The sequence below is a fragment of the Xenopus laevis genome, chromosome 3L, assembly GCF_017654675.1.
Source record: "Xenopus laevis strain J_2021 chromosome 3L, Xenopus_laevis_v10.1, whole genome shotgun sequence".
In the NCBI taxonomy this organism is placed as follows: Eukaryota; Metazoa; Chordata; class Amphibia; order Anura; family Pipidae; genus Xenopus; species Xenopus laevis.
Genome location: NC_054375.1, coordinates 157,699,596 through 157,717,104, shown reverse-complemented (window position 1 = coordinate 157,717,104; position 17,509 = coordinate 157,699,596). Strand labels below are relative to the sequence as shown.

At 38.2% G+C, this 17,509-nt stretch overlaps 1 protein-coding gene across 1 annotated transcript; it reads right to left on the bottom strand.

Annotated features, from left to right (window-relative positions):
- Window positions 1–3,591: 3,591 nt before the first annotated feature.
- LOC108710665 (olfactory receptor 11A1) lies at window positions 3,592–4,518 on the bottom strand. The gene has a single exon (XM_018251780.2). It carries the CDS (start codon window positions 4,516–4,518, stop codon window positions 3,592–3,594), a length of 927 nt encoding a protein of 308 aa, XP_018107269.1.
- Between the last annotated feature and the right edge of the window lie 12,991 nt (window positions 4,519–17,509).

The following is a 17,509-nucleotide window of genomic DNA, read 5'->3' as shown; positions in this document are numbered from 1 at the left end:
TTTGAATAAAAGACTGGAATATGAATAGGAGAGGCCTGAATAGAAAGATGAGCAATAAAAAATAGCAATAACAATACATTTGTAGCCTTACAGAGCATTTGTTTTTAGATGGGGTCAGTGATCCTCATTTGAAAGCTGGAAAGAGTCAGAAGATGAAGACAAATAATTAAAAAAAACATCATGGCCCAGGGTTGAGCAGCAAAACATCTGCAGGGCAAATGGTTGACTGGTAAAACATCTTCAACATCAAGGTCATAATTCCCATCATGGAATCAATAAATGACAAATTGGGATGCAACTACCACCAAAAATCCATGTACACATTTGCAGTGTCCAATCTCCAACACATTTCTTGTCCTTTTAACTCTGGAAAGAGTTGCTTTGGAAAACAGTTGTTGATTATCCTGTACATTTTCTAGCTGAAACTGGGATAGTTTTTATCAGTCATCATTGAGAGCCATGTATGGCATCTAGTGTTAGGTTTACCTGGTTTGTTAACATTTGTTTAATGGGTAAGTTAATATGATGTGTGTGTTGACTAGGCGTGACTTATGTATATATAATTTTCCTGCACTTTTTTCACTTTTGTTAAAGGTCATTAAATTGTTTTTTTTTAGACTAGGGGGCCAATTCATTAACTTCGAGTGAAGGATTCAAAGTAAAAAAAACGTTGAATTTCGAACTGTTTTTTGGGCTACTTCGACCATCGAATGGGCTACTTCGACCTTCGACTATGCTACGAATCGAAGGATTCGAACTAAAAATTGTTCGACTATTCGACCATTCAATAGTAGAAGTACTGTCTCTTTAAGAAAAAACTTCGACCCCCTAGTTCGCCACCTAAAAGCTACCGAAACCAATGTTAGCCTATGGGGAAGGTCCCCATAGGCTTGGCTAAATTTTTTTGGTCCAAGGATAATCCTTCGATCGTTGGATTAAAATCCTTCGAATCGTTAGTTTCGAAGGATTTAATCGTTCGATCGAAGGATTATTCCTTCGATCGAACTTTTTTGCGCAAAATCCTTCGACTTCAATATTCAAAGTCGAAGGATTTTCATTCCCAGTCAAATATCGAGGGTTAATTAACCCTCGATATTCGACCCTCGATATTCGATGCATCTGCCCCTAGGTGTTCATGTAACCGGGATATTGAGTGGTCGTAAGACTGATGATCTGACTCATTACACTGTTTGCCATATGTATGCATACATGGAACAAGAGTTTGAGGGTGCTTCTCTGGTAGATGTTGGCAACACAGAACTTGAGATTCAATGCTGCAGATTGCTCCTCTAACTGTAGAAGGTTGATTTGGGGTTTATGCAATCTAACAGATTTGCCAGGTTATGTGATGATTATGGGAATGCAAACTCAATTTATTTAGCAGCTAGGAAACCAGTCCCTCTATTGGGAGAGAGGAGACTGGTTGTCAGAATTCAACATGTTGTTAGTGGGGTAGACAAATAATTGGTTGTATCTGGGCATGATCAGAAGTCTTGGTTCATACTGGTACGAATGAGAGTTAAGGGTAAAAATAAAGGAACTTAAAATATGAGTTCAGTGATAAAGGATCTAACTTACAGTATATAGTTGTCAGTACATGTATTTTAAATTACAGTTCCTAATTATTAATGGTGTTCAATTCATAAATAAATTTATCACTGAAAATAATTTGTAGTGTTTTGTTCATTTAAATGATAGTCTAAAAGTGAGATCAAATGTTGAAAAGCGCATTTTAAGTAAATTATTTGTAGTATTTTGACTTGTAGTTCTCATGCCCCACTGGTAAAGGGTGTGTGTATGACCATTTCCTGTTAAGCTTTGATACAGTGATTGTTATATCCTGGCTCTTCCTCTTTGGCCTCCACCTGCCGTACAGATTGGATGTCTTTTGGAGAGCCTGGTGTCAACAAAGTTCTGCCCTAAAGGACCAACCTAATTTGGAGAATTTCTGAAACAGAGACCCTGTCAATGAGTGTTAGATAGCAATAAGGTAGCTCTGTCATTCTAGAAACATAAGTTAGACAGTTTAGGTAGCAAGAACAGCCAAGTGCTCCAACTTACTATTAGAATAGGGATTCAGGCTTAATAGTTACCCCCTAAATATTTATACTGGAGGAGACCATTAACTGGTAGCCTTTATTGTACATGGTCACAACTTAAAAGACTGTCTCCACACATTGCTCCACTCTTTTATTTTTTTTTTTTACTGCACTGCATCTACCTAATTTGATTGCTTTTGAGTATAAACCCAGTGGAGTTTGGGAAAACGTTGTGTTTGACTGTTTAAACACCTACATTTAAACATTGAGACCCAAGAGGAATGTTTTCCTCTAATGATGATTAATTATATCTTAGTTCAAGAACAAGTTACTTGAAGTTTTTTAAATATGTGAATTATTTGGTTAAAATGGAGTCTATAGGATAACAGATCCCACACCTGTATAACAGTCTTACATCCTACAAAAGTAGGCAAATCAATATTGATATTCCACTTGAAAAAAATCAAGTCAATATGACCTTTAGGCTACAACGGAGTCTTTTGTGGGTCTGAAATACCAAATCTCACAATGCCATGGACAATCTTAAATAACTATTTGGCTCAATTGAATCAATATTATATTGAAGATCAACCAAAACGTTCTGCATGATTGCCTTTCTTTTTTTTTTCTTTTATAAATCTACTCTCAAAGTGCCAAAGAATGTTTTACATCTGACAACATTAACATCCAACTCATAAACCTACAAAATCCTATTATAACAGCCATTTATTAGCAAATGAAGATAAAAGCTGTTAAGAGTTGTCAAAGAATTACATACATGTATCAATTGCCCTGTTAGAGTGGTTAATGAAAAGATACATGATAACCCAAAAGTAAAATATCATCCTATCCCAGATAGTTATTTCCACAATCATTTCCTTATATGCATAAATTGACTACCCAATGTCTGATTCCAGAAGGAACCTCTTTGGACATGGAGCACCAGCAGGAAGTTAAATAAATACTTTATTAATACATAACATGCGTGTGGTCTTGGACTATATGCATGCTCCATGATTTCAATTTATTAAAAAAAGTAACTATTTGATTGTCACGCTGGTGCTCCATGCTATAAGATTTTTCTTCTCAATGGTTTTCAGGGGCTGTATAACATATAGTAGCACAGAGTGATGTGGTAGATGAAACAGAGAGTGCTCCCAATCTGTGAGTATTTCTAATTCCAGTATGACTGCATTTACCTTTGACAACTGTATATATGGTCATAGATCAGCCTTAAACATGTAAGTATAATGAAATTACCTACATGTCTCACATCGAAGTAGCTGCTAATGATTGGGGATAGATGTTTTGGCTGCATTTTTGATTGTAGTACTTGTTTGGTTAATAGGTATGAGCCTGGGTCTTCCCTGATGTATGACTCTCAAGCCAAGTACTCGTTTCCTTAAATGGACTTTCCAGAGAAATTCCACTCCCTCCCTCCTGTTTGCATGTTGCTCTGATTTTTTTATATCAGGGAAAAAAAAAATAAAAACCACTTCCATTTAGGTAGTTTATTTTAAGTCATTGCTGGATATACAGGTCATTCAAGTTCTTATGCCATCTTAATATATTTCCTCAGAGTTTCTCTGATCTCCTTATTCCTCAAGCTGTATATGATGGGATTCATAAAAGGAGCAATTACAATGTACAAAAGAGATAGGAATTTTTTCATATTTACAGAGTATTCTGCAGATGGTCCCATATAAACTATGATCAGAGTCCCATAATATGTCCACACAACAGTTAGGTGTGAGCTGCAGGTGGAGAATGTTTTCCTTCTTCCAACCATGGAATTCATCCTGAAGATGGTTATGAAGATACAGACATAGGTTCCAATGATGAATATAAATGGAACAAACATCATCGGGATTGAAATGATAAAATCAAACATTGTTAATACCGATGTGTCTGAAGTAGAAAGTGCTACAACTGGGCCAAAATCACAGAAAAAGTGATCAATCTGATTAAGACCACAGAACTGTAACTGGAACACCATAATAATATCAGTGGTTATAAAAACAAATACTAATAACCAACACCCTACAACAAGCAGAAGGCAAACATTAGGGCTCATTATTGAAATATAATGCAGTGGGTAACAGATGGCAAGATATCTATCATAAGACATTACTGCAAGAAGAAAACATTGAATGAATCCAGAAAGACCAAAAATGTAAAGTTGGCAAATGCATCCAACTAGAGTTAAAACCATTTCATCATTTAGTATGATGTGTAACATCATGGGAATGATACTGGTTGTAAGCAGAACATCTGCTAACCCCAAGTGCTTCAGAAAGTAAAACATGGGGATCTGGAGATTTTCATGAAATGTCACCAGACAGAAAATGAGAATATTTCCACATAGTATTACACTGTAAACTGATAGAAACAGAATAAAAAGTGGTGTTTTATAATAGTTTATATCATGGAAGCCCAGCAGTAGGATATCTGTTATTTCAGTCTCGTTGTCTGTACACATTGCCAAATCAGAAGAAGCTCTTTGTGGTCAACGGTGGGTTTGCCAAGGTCTAAGATAATGTAGAACCTGCAATGTAAACATTAACAGTGAAATTATTATATCATGTAAATCTTTGTTTTGCATTCATCCCAAAGCATCTTAGAAAACAAGTTACTTCAAGGACTATGTGCTTATAAATACTTGATTTATTGTACCCTTTGTATTGAGCGAGCAAGAGGTTGAGTTTTAAGATAGTAAATATAGAGATTGTGTGGGAAATATTAAAGAGCTTTGTATGTATGACTGACTATTTTTGCATCTTACATTGCTGTGTGGCTAATTTTTTACTGAAACTCTTGAATAAACATGAACAAGTTTTTTTAACCCAATTTGTGTGAATTGCTAGCATAGTAACAAGAAAATTGGAAAAAAGGGAAAAAATCTTATTCTATTCATTTTATGAATGTTAAAACAAAAAAATTTATAATAATATGTACCTTTGACTGACTTGGAAGGCCAGCTGCCAAATGTTTTCATTTAAATTTTTTAGATTTAGATTTTTTTTTTTTGAATTGATAAAACTTGTATTTCAATTTGGAAACTATAATAAAATGTGATCTGTTTGTGTCTTGGCAATATCAATGAGAGGTCAAGGGATACAACTGTTATCCATTAACTGAAAAACTTCTAAGAAAAAACTGATTAAAGCAGGCCTATACAAATAGTTTAAACTAAATGATACAGGAGCTTGAAGGGGTAACAAAAGCCAAGAAATATGGGCATATCCAGAGGAAACATAACTTTGAGAAGACAAAAATCTTCCCTACATGATTCTATCTGAAAAATTAGTGGATTAAAAGTTCTTTGCTTGTAAACTGAGGTTATTTTTTCTGTTGTTGAGAAGAGACAACAAGCAATCTCAATGTAGCTTCATAAATTAGATCTTCCATTCCCTTTATCAGCTAAGTCACTCTTCTGTTCCCCTTATTTATTTATGTGCATATAGTGTGCCAGTCTAATCTTTTCTTATTAACCCTCGATATTCGACTAGGAACTAAAATCCTTTGACTTCGAATATCGAAGTCGAAGGATTTAGCGCAGATAGTACAATCGAACGATGGAAGGATTATTGCTTCGATCGAACGATGGAAGGATTATTCCTTAGATCGAACGATTAAATCCTTCGAATCGAACGACTCGAAGGATTTAAATCCAACGATCAAAGGAATATCCTTCGATCAAAAAAAGTTAGCCAAGACTATGGGGACCTTCCCCATAGGCCAACATTGACTTCGGTAGCTTTTAGATGCCGAACTAGGGGGTCGAAGTTTTTTTTAAAGAGACAGTACTTCGACTATCGAATGGTCGAATACTCGAACGATTTTTACTTCGAATCCTTCGATTCAAAGTCTTAGTCGTAGTCGAAGGTCGAAGTAGCCCATTCGATGGTCGAAGTAGCCCAAAAAACTTCGAAATTCGAAGTTTTTTTACTTTGAATCCTTCACTCGAAGTTAGTGAATCGGCCCCAAAGTGTCAAATGCTTAAATTGTGCAGCTCTCATTGGGGACAAAAACTTTTTGCAATATGAAATATGAGTTAATGTTTTTTTCAAAGATGCCCTATGTGTCCTTTGGAAAGATTTACTGTTAAATTAGTTACTTGGTAACATATTGTATGTTATGCATATATATTTATACATAGTGTTCCTATCCCCCTTAAGTGACCATAGGCTTTCCCAACTTGGCCACCATTTCTTCAAAACTTAGATCTTTCTTTCCCTTTATCAGCTTAGTAACTTTTTAGGCCATTGTCTATTTCATTACTACCCATTACATATTTATACAGTGCTCCTATGCCTTTTGATTGCCAGTATACCGTCCCAATTTATCTAGCCTTTCTTTATAACAATATTTCATTCCCTTTATTGGCTTAGTCTTTCTTTTTTGGAAATGATCTATTTCATTACTGTCCACTATAAAATGATGGGTAGTGTTCCTATTCCCTTTGACGTGCCAATAAACAATCCCAACTTTGCCACCCTTTCTTCATATCTTTCATTCCCTTTTCAGCTTTTTTTTTTGTCCCTTATATATTTATACATGATCATCTTGTCCATGACCTTTATAACCTTATTTGCTTTTTCTAGACTGGAGTGCAAAGCTGTACTACATATTCTAGATGGGGCCATACCAGTGCTTTGTATTTATGTCCTTTTTAATACAGGACAGTGTCTTACTGGCCTTCCTACTACTGATTCACATTGCCTGGTACAGCTAAGTTTATTGAAATAAAACAAGGGAAGAGAAGTTCACAGGGGGGGGGGGGTAGAATCACTAGTGAGTGCCAATGTGTTGGGCACCTTCAAATGAATATAACTTAGTGGTATACTTACCATGCAACAGACCTGGGTGGGCCCAAGGGACAAATGAGACCCAAACCCTTTTTCTGGGTCTGCTGTAGGGCACCATTGCTGACTCCCACAAAGCCATTGCATCTTGGTGTGCACACATGTGCTGGTAGGGGGAGGATTGGTTGAACAACCAGAGTTCTGTCTCAAGAGATGCGGAGGGTTGGGGGCTCAAGTTTATCTTTTTAGCGAGTGGGCATGTCAGAGAGTAGTTACACTACTGATGTAGCTGCTAGCCTCAGATCAACCAGGGTGCTATTCCTGTCACACACAAAGTGATCTCTGGGGCGTCACAAGATGATGGGGTAGCGGAAACTGGGCTACTGCAAATTTACAGGAGTGCCGGCCCAGAGTCTGAGATAAGAGATTATATTCACTGAATCCCATTGAATTTCCCTTTCCCTTGTCATTGTTCTATAGAGATCTATTATAGGAAACACATCAACCAAAATAACATATCGGGTCCCATTTATTAAACCTCAATTTTTTCTGGTCGAGGTTTTTAGGAGGAAAACTCAAATTTGTCGTGAAAAAAACCTCAAACCTTTAGAAATGTATCATATCCCAAAGCTGCTAAATATCTGAATGTGGAAATACAGTATTTCAAAGCTGACAAGGTCATACAGAATGGCATTGACATTGTGATTTGTGCTAGACAATCAAAAAAAATCAAGGGTTTTCTCCGATAATATGAAAAAGTAGAGTTTTCACAGTGAAAACGCAATAAAATTGAGTTTTCAGGGGGGGGGAATCATACAATATGAATTGACGCTCGTTTTTGCTGTGACGTTTTGGTGCATTTGGTTTTTTCAAGAAAAATTATAGATAAATTAGTTAAAATCATCGAAGGGAGTTAGATTGACTTTGTTTTCAGAAAAAAATTTAAGATACTTTTGAGGTTTAGTAAATCAGCACCTTAGTGTACACACATTTAGGAAGTTTCATTTATTAGAAATTTAGCCTGTTAACCCACTGTGCCTGGGTTGACAGGCTAAATTAACAGAAAGTTTATAGAGTGACTCTATCATTGTGTATGAATCCTATAAATCGATGTACATGGGAAAAACTTTCCTGGATGGTATATTCTCCAGGAATCAGTCATTCACATAATCTTAGTAGAATATAAATAGATAGTTACCTCTTAGATTCATTACAGGACAGATGAAATTCTTATCTTGCCAATTTACTCCCCCCACCACCCAAAGTAGTTCTGTGTTCTAGAAACTGTCATCTTGAGCGTAGGCATAAATGACATTATCAGGGAATACAAGAGATTAGGCATCTTAATGCTACTTACAGTTTATCTGTGACATCAGGAATGGTGAGAAGAAAGTCTGTCTCTATTTATAATACTAAGAGAATGGCACAATATATTTATATACTGGATATAATGTGTGTGTGACTTGCCTAGTCATTGGTTAATTGGCATTAAACAGTGTTTACATCAACACAAGATTAATCCATAAGGAGTTATGATTAATTACAGATTTCCTTTAATTTTCCCCCGAGGTTAATAAGAAAAGGTATTGCCTAATCACTAGTTAGAATATGTGAGAATACTAAAGGCTAATACGAAGTAATGGTACCAAATGATTATGGGCTAAATCAATATATATGTTGGAAATCAATAAATATATAGTTAAGGGGCGAATAATTTCACCAGGAATGGATTCGCGTAAAATTTATGCGTTTTGCCACCGGCGAATGTTTTTGCGAAACTGCAGCAAAAATTTGCAGGCAAAATAGATTGTTACGCTTCAAAATTGTAACACGCATTAAAATTTGCGCATGTAAAAATTAATCGGATGCCCATTGACTTTAATACACTTGGAAAAATTGTATAAAATTTGTTGCTCACGTCAAAATTGTTGTGCGTCAAAATTATTTTGACGCCCTTTGACTTGAATGCATTCAAAAAATGTGTTTCATGAATTTTTCACCATTTTGCAAATGTTTTTGCCATTTCGCAAATTAAACGGGACAGATTCGCCCATCACTATAAATGTATCTAGGCGGCAAAGGAATTAAGCAATCTGGGGATTAATAATGGAACAAATGGTAATTGTGCAATGGTATTTCAAGAAATTCATTTTTAAATATGTGCCTCACAGAGGTCACTTTTTTGTCTTGTTGCTCAGTGGATTACTGATTTGTGGACCCTGGATACAATTTCAGTCATCTCCAAGGAGTTTGATTATGTCTTGTTGATTTTATCCTATTACTTAAACATACAGTACATTGAAAGATCCGCTTATGTGGTGAGGTCACCAAACAAGCGGATCTTTCCTAGATATAACCCTACTTGAGGTGGGAGATATCAGGGTGATGGGCCAAGATTGGATCACAATGATGCATATACAGGGCATTGGGACAAAGAACACACACCAACAAGCCAATGTAGTCATCTCCCCAATTTTTAAACCTTTCAGATAGATATCTGGCTGCTTTTTGCCCAGATGTCAGTCAGGTAGGTCCATCAGTGTGCACCATACATGGGCAGATAAGCTGCCAACTCAGAGTGAAGAAGCCAAATTGGTAGCTAAAATGTGCCTATGTATCATCACTAGTGATGGGCGAATTTGCGCGAAAAATTTCGTAAATTTGCGGCAAATTTGCGCCTGCCAAATAAATTCGCCCATCACTAATCATCACCTTTAGGCTCTCCCATACTCCAAAATACATTCAGGCTCCAGATAAAATTGATCTTCGAGTCTGTGATAGGGACATTATGTTGTAAGCACCCCTTGGATAGGGACTGCAGAATTTGACAGCTATATAAATAAACATTACTAATGCTTGACTTAAAATGAAGTGGGGCACACATATACTTTGAGGCTGGATTTTATTAGCAGAGATTACAAAAGTTTCCATGTATATTTGACTGTTAAAAAGTTGGGAGAGACTTTGGGGCAAATTCACTAAGATTCGTAGTTGCACCAGGCGTAACTTCGCCACACTTCGCCACACTTCGCCAGGCGTAGTTTCGCCAGCGCTTCGCAAATTCACTAAAATCCGAAGTTGCGCTCAGGGGTAGCGTAAGGTTGCGAAGTTGCGCTAGCGTTGATTCGCTAAGTAAAGCGAAGTTACGCTAGAGAAGGCTAATTTGCATACGGCACCAAATTCAAATTTCAATGGAGGAATACGTATCAGCACTACAAATGTCTAGAAAACCTTCAAAACATCAAATAAAAATGTTATTTTGCCCTACACATGTGCCCACTGTCTAGGTAAGTTGCCATGAGTCAGGAAATGTAGGGGGGAAGGAGGGGAGCCCCAAAAAATTTTTCGATCTTTTTCAGTCTATCACCCATAATGTAGAAAACACGCCAGCGTTTTTTGGGACTTAGAAAAATTTTTGACTTTTTTTGAAGCAATCCCTATCTACTCTATTGCGCTTCGCCTGGTCTGAGGTGCTGAAGGAAGTCTTGCGTAAAAGTTAGCGTTCAGTACACTGCGCGCGTTAGTGAATTTGTGTAGTTACGTCGCTAGCGAAACTTCGCCAGGCATAAGGGTACGAAGTAACACTAGCGAAACTACGCCAGCGTTCGTTAGTGAATTTGCGCAGTAACGAAAATGCCAAACGCTAGCGAAGTAACGCTAGCGTTCGGCGCTTAGTGAATTTGCCCCTCTGTGCCAAGTGTTTTTGCAAAGTTGCTATTAGCCCAGCAACACTATTTCAAGCATTACCTGAACAAAATATTACTAGAGTGGTGTTATGGATGTAGTATCTCTGTAAATCATAATCCTAAAAAGTAAAAACATTTTCAAAATGTTTTCAAAGGAGACAGACCCTAAATGCTTTTCAAGAAAATATTCTCCATGCCTACATATGGTAAAAATTTGCAGTATCTAATGTTTGAAAAGTCTAAAAAACCCAATGCCTGTTACAGATGGTCCCTAAACAATGTTTATTACAATGAGTTTTCTTGCAAAACACCTGGAAAGCTCACATACTGCAGGAACCATCCAAACCTATGCTTTTTTAAATTAAATTAAAATGAATTCATATTAGTCAGGTTCATTCAAAATCAGGGGCGGAATTTTATTTCACTGCGAGAGTTCACATTTTAAGCAATCAGCTTGCATTTGAGATTTTTCATTTTTTGCATGTTTTGGAAATTGAAAAAAAATGTGAAAATTTTTTCGAGTGTCAAAATTCATACATTCGAATTTTAATCCCCATATTGAAATGTAAATTCGAATGTAAGATTTATCACATCTCGACCATGGTAATTTGAATATTCGCCACCTAAAACCTGCCAAGTTCTTGTACAAGTCAATGGCAGAGGTCAGTTGAGCCATTTGGAGATGTTAATAGCCTTCCTGACGAATTAGACATAACATTTTTTTTCTTAACCTCCCAGTCAAATTGTGAGTATATTCGAATTAAAAAAAATTCACATGAATCGAAATTCAACCTTTGATGAATAGACCTCTAATTGTCTGTAAGGTTGTGTTTATTACTGTTGACAACTGTTTTTAAAATGAATTGCAATTAATTGGAAAAGCAAATTAAGCCTCTGGGACTTGTAATTAAGCCTCACATTATCTCTGACAGTAATGAGAAGGAATGTTACAATATATATTTCTAGACTTAGACTTGCCTAATAATTAAACTCATGAGAATACATTTTTTTTAGCAGCCAATAATCATGGGACTCATTCTGTAATGAGCACAATGTATATGTAAGAAAGAAACATATTGTATGAAGAGACATAGAGAAAACTTCTAGGCCTTACTCTATTATAGATTTAATCAGAAGTCTACACATCAGGGGCAAATTTACTGAAGTTTGAATATCGAGGGTTAATTAACCCTCGATATTTGACTGCGGAATGGAAATCCTTCGACTTCGAATATCGAAGTCGAAGGATTTACCGCAATTCGTTTGATCGAACGATTTTTGTTTGACCAAAAAAAGATAGCTAAGCCTATGGGGACCTCCCCCATAGGCTAACATTGACTTCGGTAGGTTTTAGGTGGCGAACTAGGGGGTCAAAGTTTTTTTTTAAAGAGACGGTACTTCAAATATCGAATAGTCAAACGATTTTTAGTTCGAATCGTTCGATTCGAAGTCGAAGGTCGAAGTAGCCCATCCGATGGTCGAAGTAGCCAAAAAAATCATTAGAAATTCAAAGTTTATTTATTCTATTCCTTCACTCAAGCTAAGTAAATGGGCCCCCAGGTCTCTTCTATTCATATTCCAGTCTCTTATTCAAATCAGTGCATGGTTGCTAGGAGAATTTGGCCTCAAGCAACTAGAATGCTGATATTGTAAACTGGAGAGCTGCTGAATAAAAATGGGACCTCCCCATAGGCTAACATTGGGTTCAGTAGGTTTTAGATGGCGAACTAGGGGGTCAAAGTTATTTCTTAAAGAGACAGTACTTTGACTATCGAATGGTCGAATAGTCAAACGATTTTTAGTTCGAATCCTTCGATTCGAAGTTGAAGTCGTAGTCGAAGGACAAAGTAGCCCATTCGATGGACGAAGTAGCCCAAAAAACACTTCGAAATTCTACGTTTTTTTACTTTGAATCCTTCACTCGAGCTTGGTGAATTGGCCCCTAAATGTGTAGCCAATACATGGGCATGGACATCAGGTCCCCCCATTCTAGCACATAAACAAGATTTTGGGATGATACAAAAGCTTACCTTAATAACAGTGTCCAAAAATGGTGCCTGCCTGCTTGCTGTGATTGTGAATTTCAAGACTGAAGGAAACAAGGTTTACACAGTTTATATATTGTATTTAAAGTTTATTTGATAAACCCAATGGAAAAGACTTGGGAATTATTTCTTACAGTGGTAGTGATGGGCGAATCTGACCCATTTCGAAATACCGAAATGCATTGAAGTAAATAGGCGACAATATTTTTTGGTGACATTTTTTTTACCCATTGGATTCTATGGACGTCATTTACATGGCAAAACTTGGTGAAAAATTTTCCTCATCAATTAATTACAAGGTGATTAAAATTTGCAGATAGAGGTATTTAGTGTGCTGATTGCCAGTATACTGTTTCCTAGGTTCCTAGATGGAAAAAAAGGCTATATAGTGTATCACACTTTTTCAGGGATGGTATATGAAATCGGATCTACTTACAAGATTGAATCTTTATTGTACGCTTATCGCGGAAGTCCTTTCCGCATAGAGTGGAAAATACCGATAATTTCGTGACCAAAGCTTCAAAGCTTCAATACCGAGCCGTATAGAGGTGAATTGCCTTAATCGGAGTATTCGTAGTTTCTCAGACTGTTTGCGGAAGTGCCTATTGCCGGTTTCAAATGTGTTGATTGCCAGTTCCGAATGCATGCTGGGAATCATAGGCGGCGTTTTTAATCTCCGGCATGCTTGGTGTTCTGAATTGGTCTCCCGTGGCTGGTGTCTCTCTGTAGAGAACAAAAGAGAACAATCTACAGGACCTTAAAGCGATCCACATCAGGGGGACACATCAATGGTCTGGCAGACAGTTTGAGCAGAGGAAAAGTGTGTCCAGGAGAATGGTCATTGAACCAGAAAATGTATCAGAAGATCATACTCAGATGGGGTGTACCAGTGGTAGATTTGATGGCAACTTGCAACAATGCAAAGACCACCTGGTTTTTCTCCCTATACAGAGAAGACAACCCTTGGGACCTGGATTCGTTTCTCCATACAATGGGACTTCAGTCTGGCATATACAGTATCTTCCCTCCCATTCCCCTGATTGGCAGAGTTCTAAAAAAGATCAGATGGGAACAGGCTTCTGTGATAGCCATAATACCCTTTTGGCCAAAAAGGAGTTGGTTCTCTGGCCTGATGGAGATGTGTCAAGAGGAATACTGGGTTCTCCCACTAACGAAGGACCTTCTGGAACAAGGCTGTCAGTTTCACCTGGATCTTCAGCGATGGAGACTGACAGCTTGGAGGTTGATGGGCCCCTATTGAGAAAATTGGGGTTATCAAAGGAGGTGATGAATACACTCCTTCAATCGAAAGTCTATTCCAGGATTATAAAGGCTTATTAAAGATGGTGTAGTTCCCAAGAGTTTTGTGGATCCAAGACTAGTATAAGCCACATTTTATAATTTCTACAAAGAGGTCTTGAGAAGGATCTTAAGCCCAACACTCAAAAAGGTTCAAGTATTTGCATTATCGGCTTTTCTGGGGATAAAGCTTTCAGAGAATCCTCTCATCAAAAGATTTATTAGCAGCAGTAAAGCTCAGATTGACAGAAGTACAACCCATACCACAGTGAGACTTGAATGTGGTTTTGGAGGGATTGTGTGGAAGTCCATTTGAACCCTTGGGTAACTCAGACATTAAGCATTTATCCTTCAAGGCTTTGTTTCTTACGGCAATTACATCAGCCAAGAGGGTTAGTGAGCTTCACGCTTTATCAATGAAAGAACCTTACATTAGGTTGCTATGTGTTGCTAAGAATAACTTCAGACCAAAGGTAGCATCCTGGTCTAATATAAAACAAGAGATTTGCCTTCCTACTTTTTTCCTAGATCCTAATACTCCTGAAGATGTGCGGCTACATTCTCTTGATGTGGGTAGAATTCTCAAGGAATACATCGAAAGAACACAAGAGTTTAGAAAATCTGAAAATTTGTTCATTTCTTTTTTTGGGAAAAACAAAGGGATGGCAGCTTCAAAATTATCTCTGTCCAGATGGATCAAGGATACCATCCAGACATGTTACATTGCAGATAATCATTCTCCTCCCATATTTGTCAGAGCACATTCAACTCGAGCTATGGCCACCTCTAGGGCAGAGAAATTTCTGGTTCCAATGGATCAGATTTGCAGAGCAGCTTCATGGTCGAATCTTCACACCTTTTCCAAAAATTATAGACTAGACATTCAGGCTTCCCAGGAGGCAGCTTTTGGGAGAACCATTCTACAGATGGTGACGAAGAGTTCTTGAAGCCCACCCTTTCTTGCTATGCACCATTTGTGTGCTGCAATTGGACGCTTAGGAAAGTTGAAATTTCACTTACCATAATTTTTCTTTCCTTTTCAGTCCAATTGTCAGCACAAAAAAAATTATACCCTCCCTATTAAGTTACTATGCATGAGGGGAGGAGGAAAGGGTGGGGTTCTTATAGGGTTAAAGCATTATTTTTCCTGCTGTCCTACAGATGAGAAGGGGACTGGAACCCCCATTTGTGTGCTGACAATTGGACTGAAAAGGAAAGAGAAATTACGGTAAATTAAATTTCAACTATTTTTCACATATATAACCCCCCCTGTATTGTTCACACATGTGACACCTCTATTGTTCACACCCCTAAAGCCCTGTACCTTTCACACCTGAGACCCAGACTGAAACTGCCCACATTGTTCACCTGTTCACACCTTATTCAAAATGCTTATGGGGCACCAGCACTTTAGTGATGGGCAAATTTGTCCTGTTTTGCTTCACCACGAAATTCGCAAATTTCCCCCAAAATTTGCTAAACGGTCGAAAAATAAGCAAAACATGAATTTTGATACCGGCGTCAAAATTGACGCAGACAACAATTCCAACAATTCCAACAAGAAAACCATTGAAGCGGGTGGCAATTTTGTGAATTTATTTACTACCGGCGAAATGCACAAATTTGCCGCAATTTCGCGCCTGGCAAAAAAAAATCACCCATCACTAGTCCTAATAGGTTTCCCTATCTCCTACTCTGTTCTGCCCTATGCTCCCTGTGTGTCATACTCTGTCTGCCCCATGCTCCCTGCGTGTATCATACTCTGCCTTCCCTATGCTTCCTATGTGTGCCCTGCTCTGTCTGTGAAACATAAGCCTGGTATCTGTTCTGGGGGTTTGTTAGCATTTGAAAATTATTGTTAGAGGCCCCTAAATTGTTTAATCATGTGCTGGCGGTACTGTATTATCCAAAGGGTAGGAGGAGGTATATGGATTTAAGGGTATGTCTTAATATGACAACTTTTTCACATAGTCTAGACCCAGACTAATCTCCCAAGGAAACACAGGTGCTGCAGTGAGGCTGTGGTGAGAGTTCTGGCAAGTAGGGATGAGCTAATTTTTTCACAGAGTTTTCCTGCGGAAATGACACCCATAGACTCCAATGGGAGAAAAAAAAATGACGCACGTCAAAAATATTTTTGTCACCCATAGATTAAAATTGGCTAAGCAAAATTGGTCAAACTCACCCATCCCTATTAGCAAGCGATACACAGATTTACAGTCTCTTCTGAGTGTCAATTCTAGACCACCAGGCATAACTCCTTTCATGTGCACAAATCCTGGTGGGGCTGCATGTAGCATGTCTAGGACAGTTTTGCATCCTCTTTCAAGAATGACTACTCTGCTTCCCCATGATAAATATCCTTTATGTGCAGACAGTTATATTGGCACCTTGAATATGGTCTTTCTTGTTGCAGTAGTGGCAGTTAGTATTCCTAAAAGGCAATGCAGAGCTTTTATGCTTACCATCACCTTATACAAGGAGAAAATGATGATGCATCTTTGGCAAAATAGTCTTTTGGTTTGCTGTTTAACAAATGAATGTCATCTCCCTGATTGGAGGCAATGGTCTGAACATTGGTTGCTATGGAATGAATTTCCTTAGAGTGTAAAAGTGATGTTTCTGCTGCCAAGGCCTTTTCCTGAGCAGCTTCAAGTGTTAAGGCTCAGAGAGAAGCTGGCAATGCAGGGCCTCATTCTGAATACCAACTATCGGTCTTGCAGCATATCATTTAGGAACTCTCCAAACTGGCAGTGCTCTGCTAAGCACCTTAATTCAGCAATATAGGTAAACATTGTTTCATCTCTTTTTTGGTTACATTTGTGGAAATGAAATCTCTGTATAATGACAAACATTGTTGGAGAAAAATGTGCCTTTAGCAGTGAGTGAGAAGGGGTGGAGCTTCCTCTTTGGCTCCTGGTGTCTGACCCATCTGGATGTTTCCAGGGAGTCTGTGTACAACAAGGCCCAGTACAGATATTTTGCCTAGAGGGACCTGAACCTCTAGTGTGGAAGTCGGAGAGCAGGGACCCTGTGAATGAGGCTAGTGAGTGTCAGGAATATAATTGTTATAGACTCTCTAGGAGAGTGAGACAGTGAGTGAAGAGAGAAAGAGCAGCTTTTTGCTCCATCGAGGAGGTGTAGCAGGGAGGAGCTTCCCAGGCTGTAAGATTTGTCTACAGTAAAGGGACACAGTGGATAGGGTGTCAGGCTTTAGGTTCTCCTCCCTGACCCCTCCACTGGTTGGGAACCAGACCATGTGTGAGGTATTTCTGCCTGGAGGTGCTGTACTGCCTTCACTACATCCTCAGGAAAATGTACCTGCCTCTACCTCTTAAGCTCTGTGTGAGTTGTGTGCCTACATATATTCTGCCTCTACCTATGAGCTCTTTGTGAGCCTGCCAGCTCTGTGTGAGCTGTGTGTGTGTGCCTATATATATTCTGCATCTACCGCTATAGCTCTGTGTGAGCGGGGTGTGCATATCTATTCTGAAAATGCCTCTATACTGTTGTAAGTACCCGGTGAATCATTTGTCTCTGACAAATACAAGTTTATTCTGTTTGACTGCAAGAACCTCCTGGCGCTCTTTCTTTTCCTGTAAGTTATACTACACCACACTTGAAATCTTCCACTT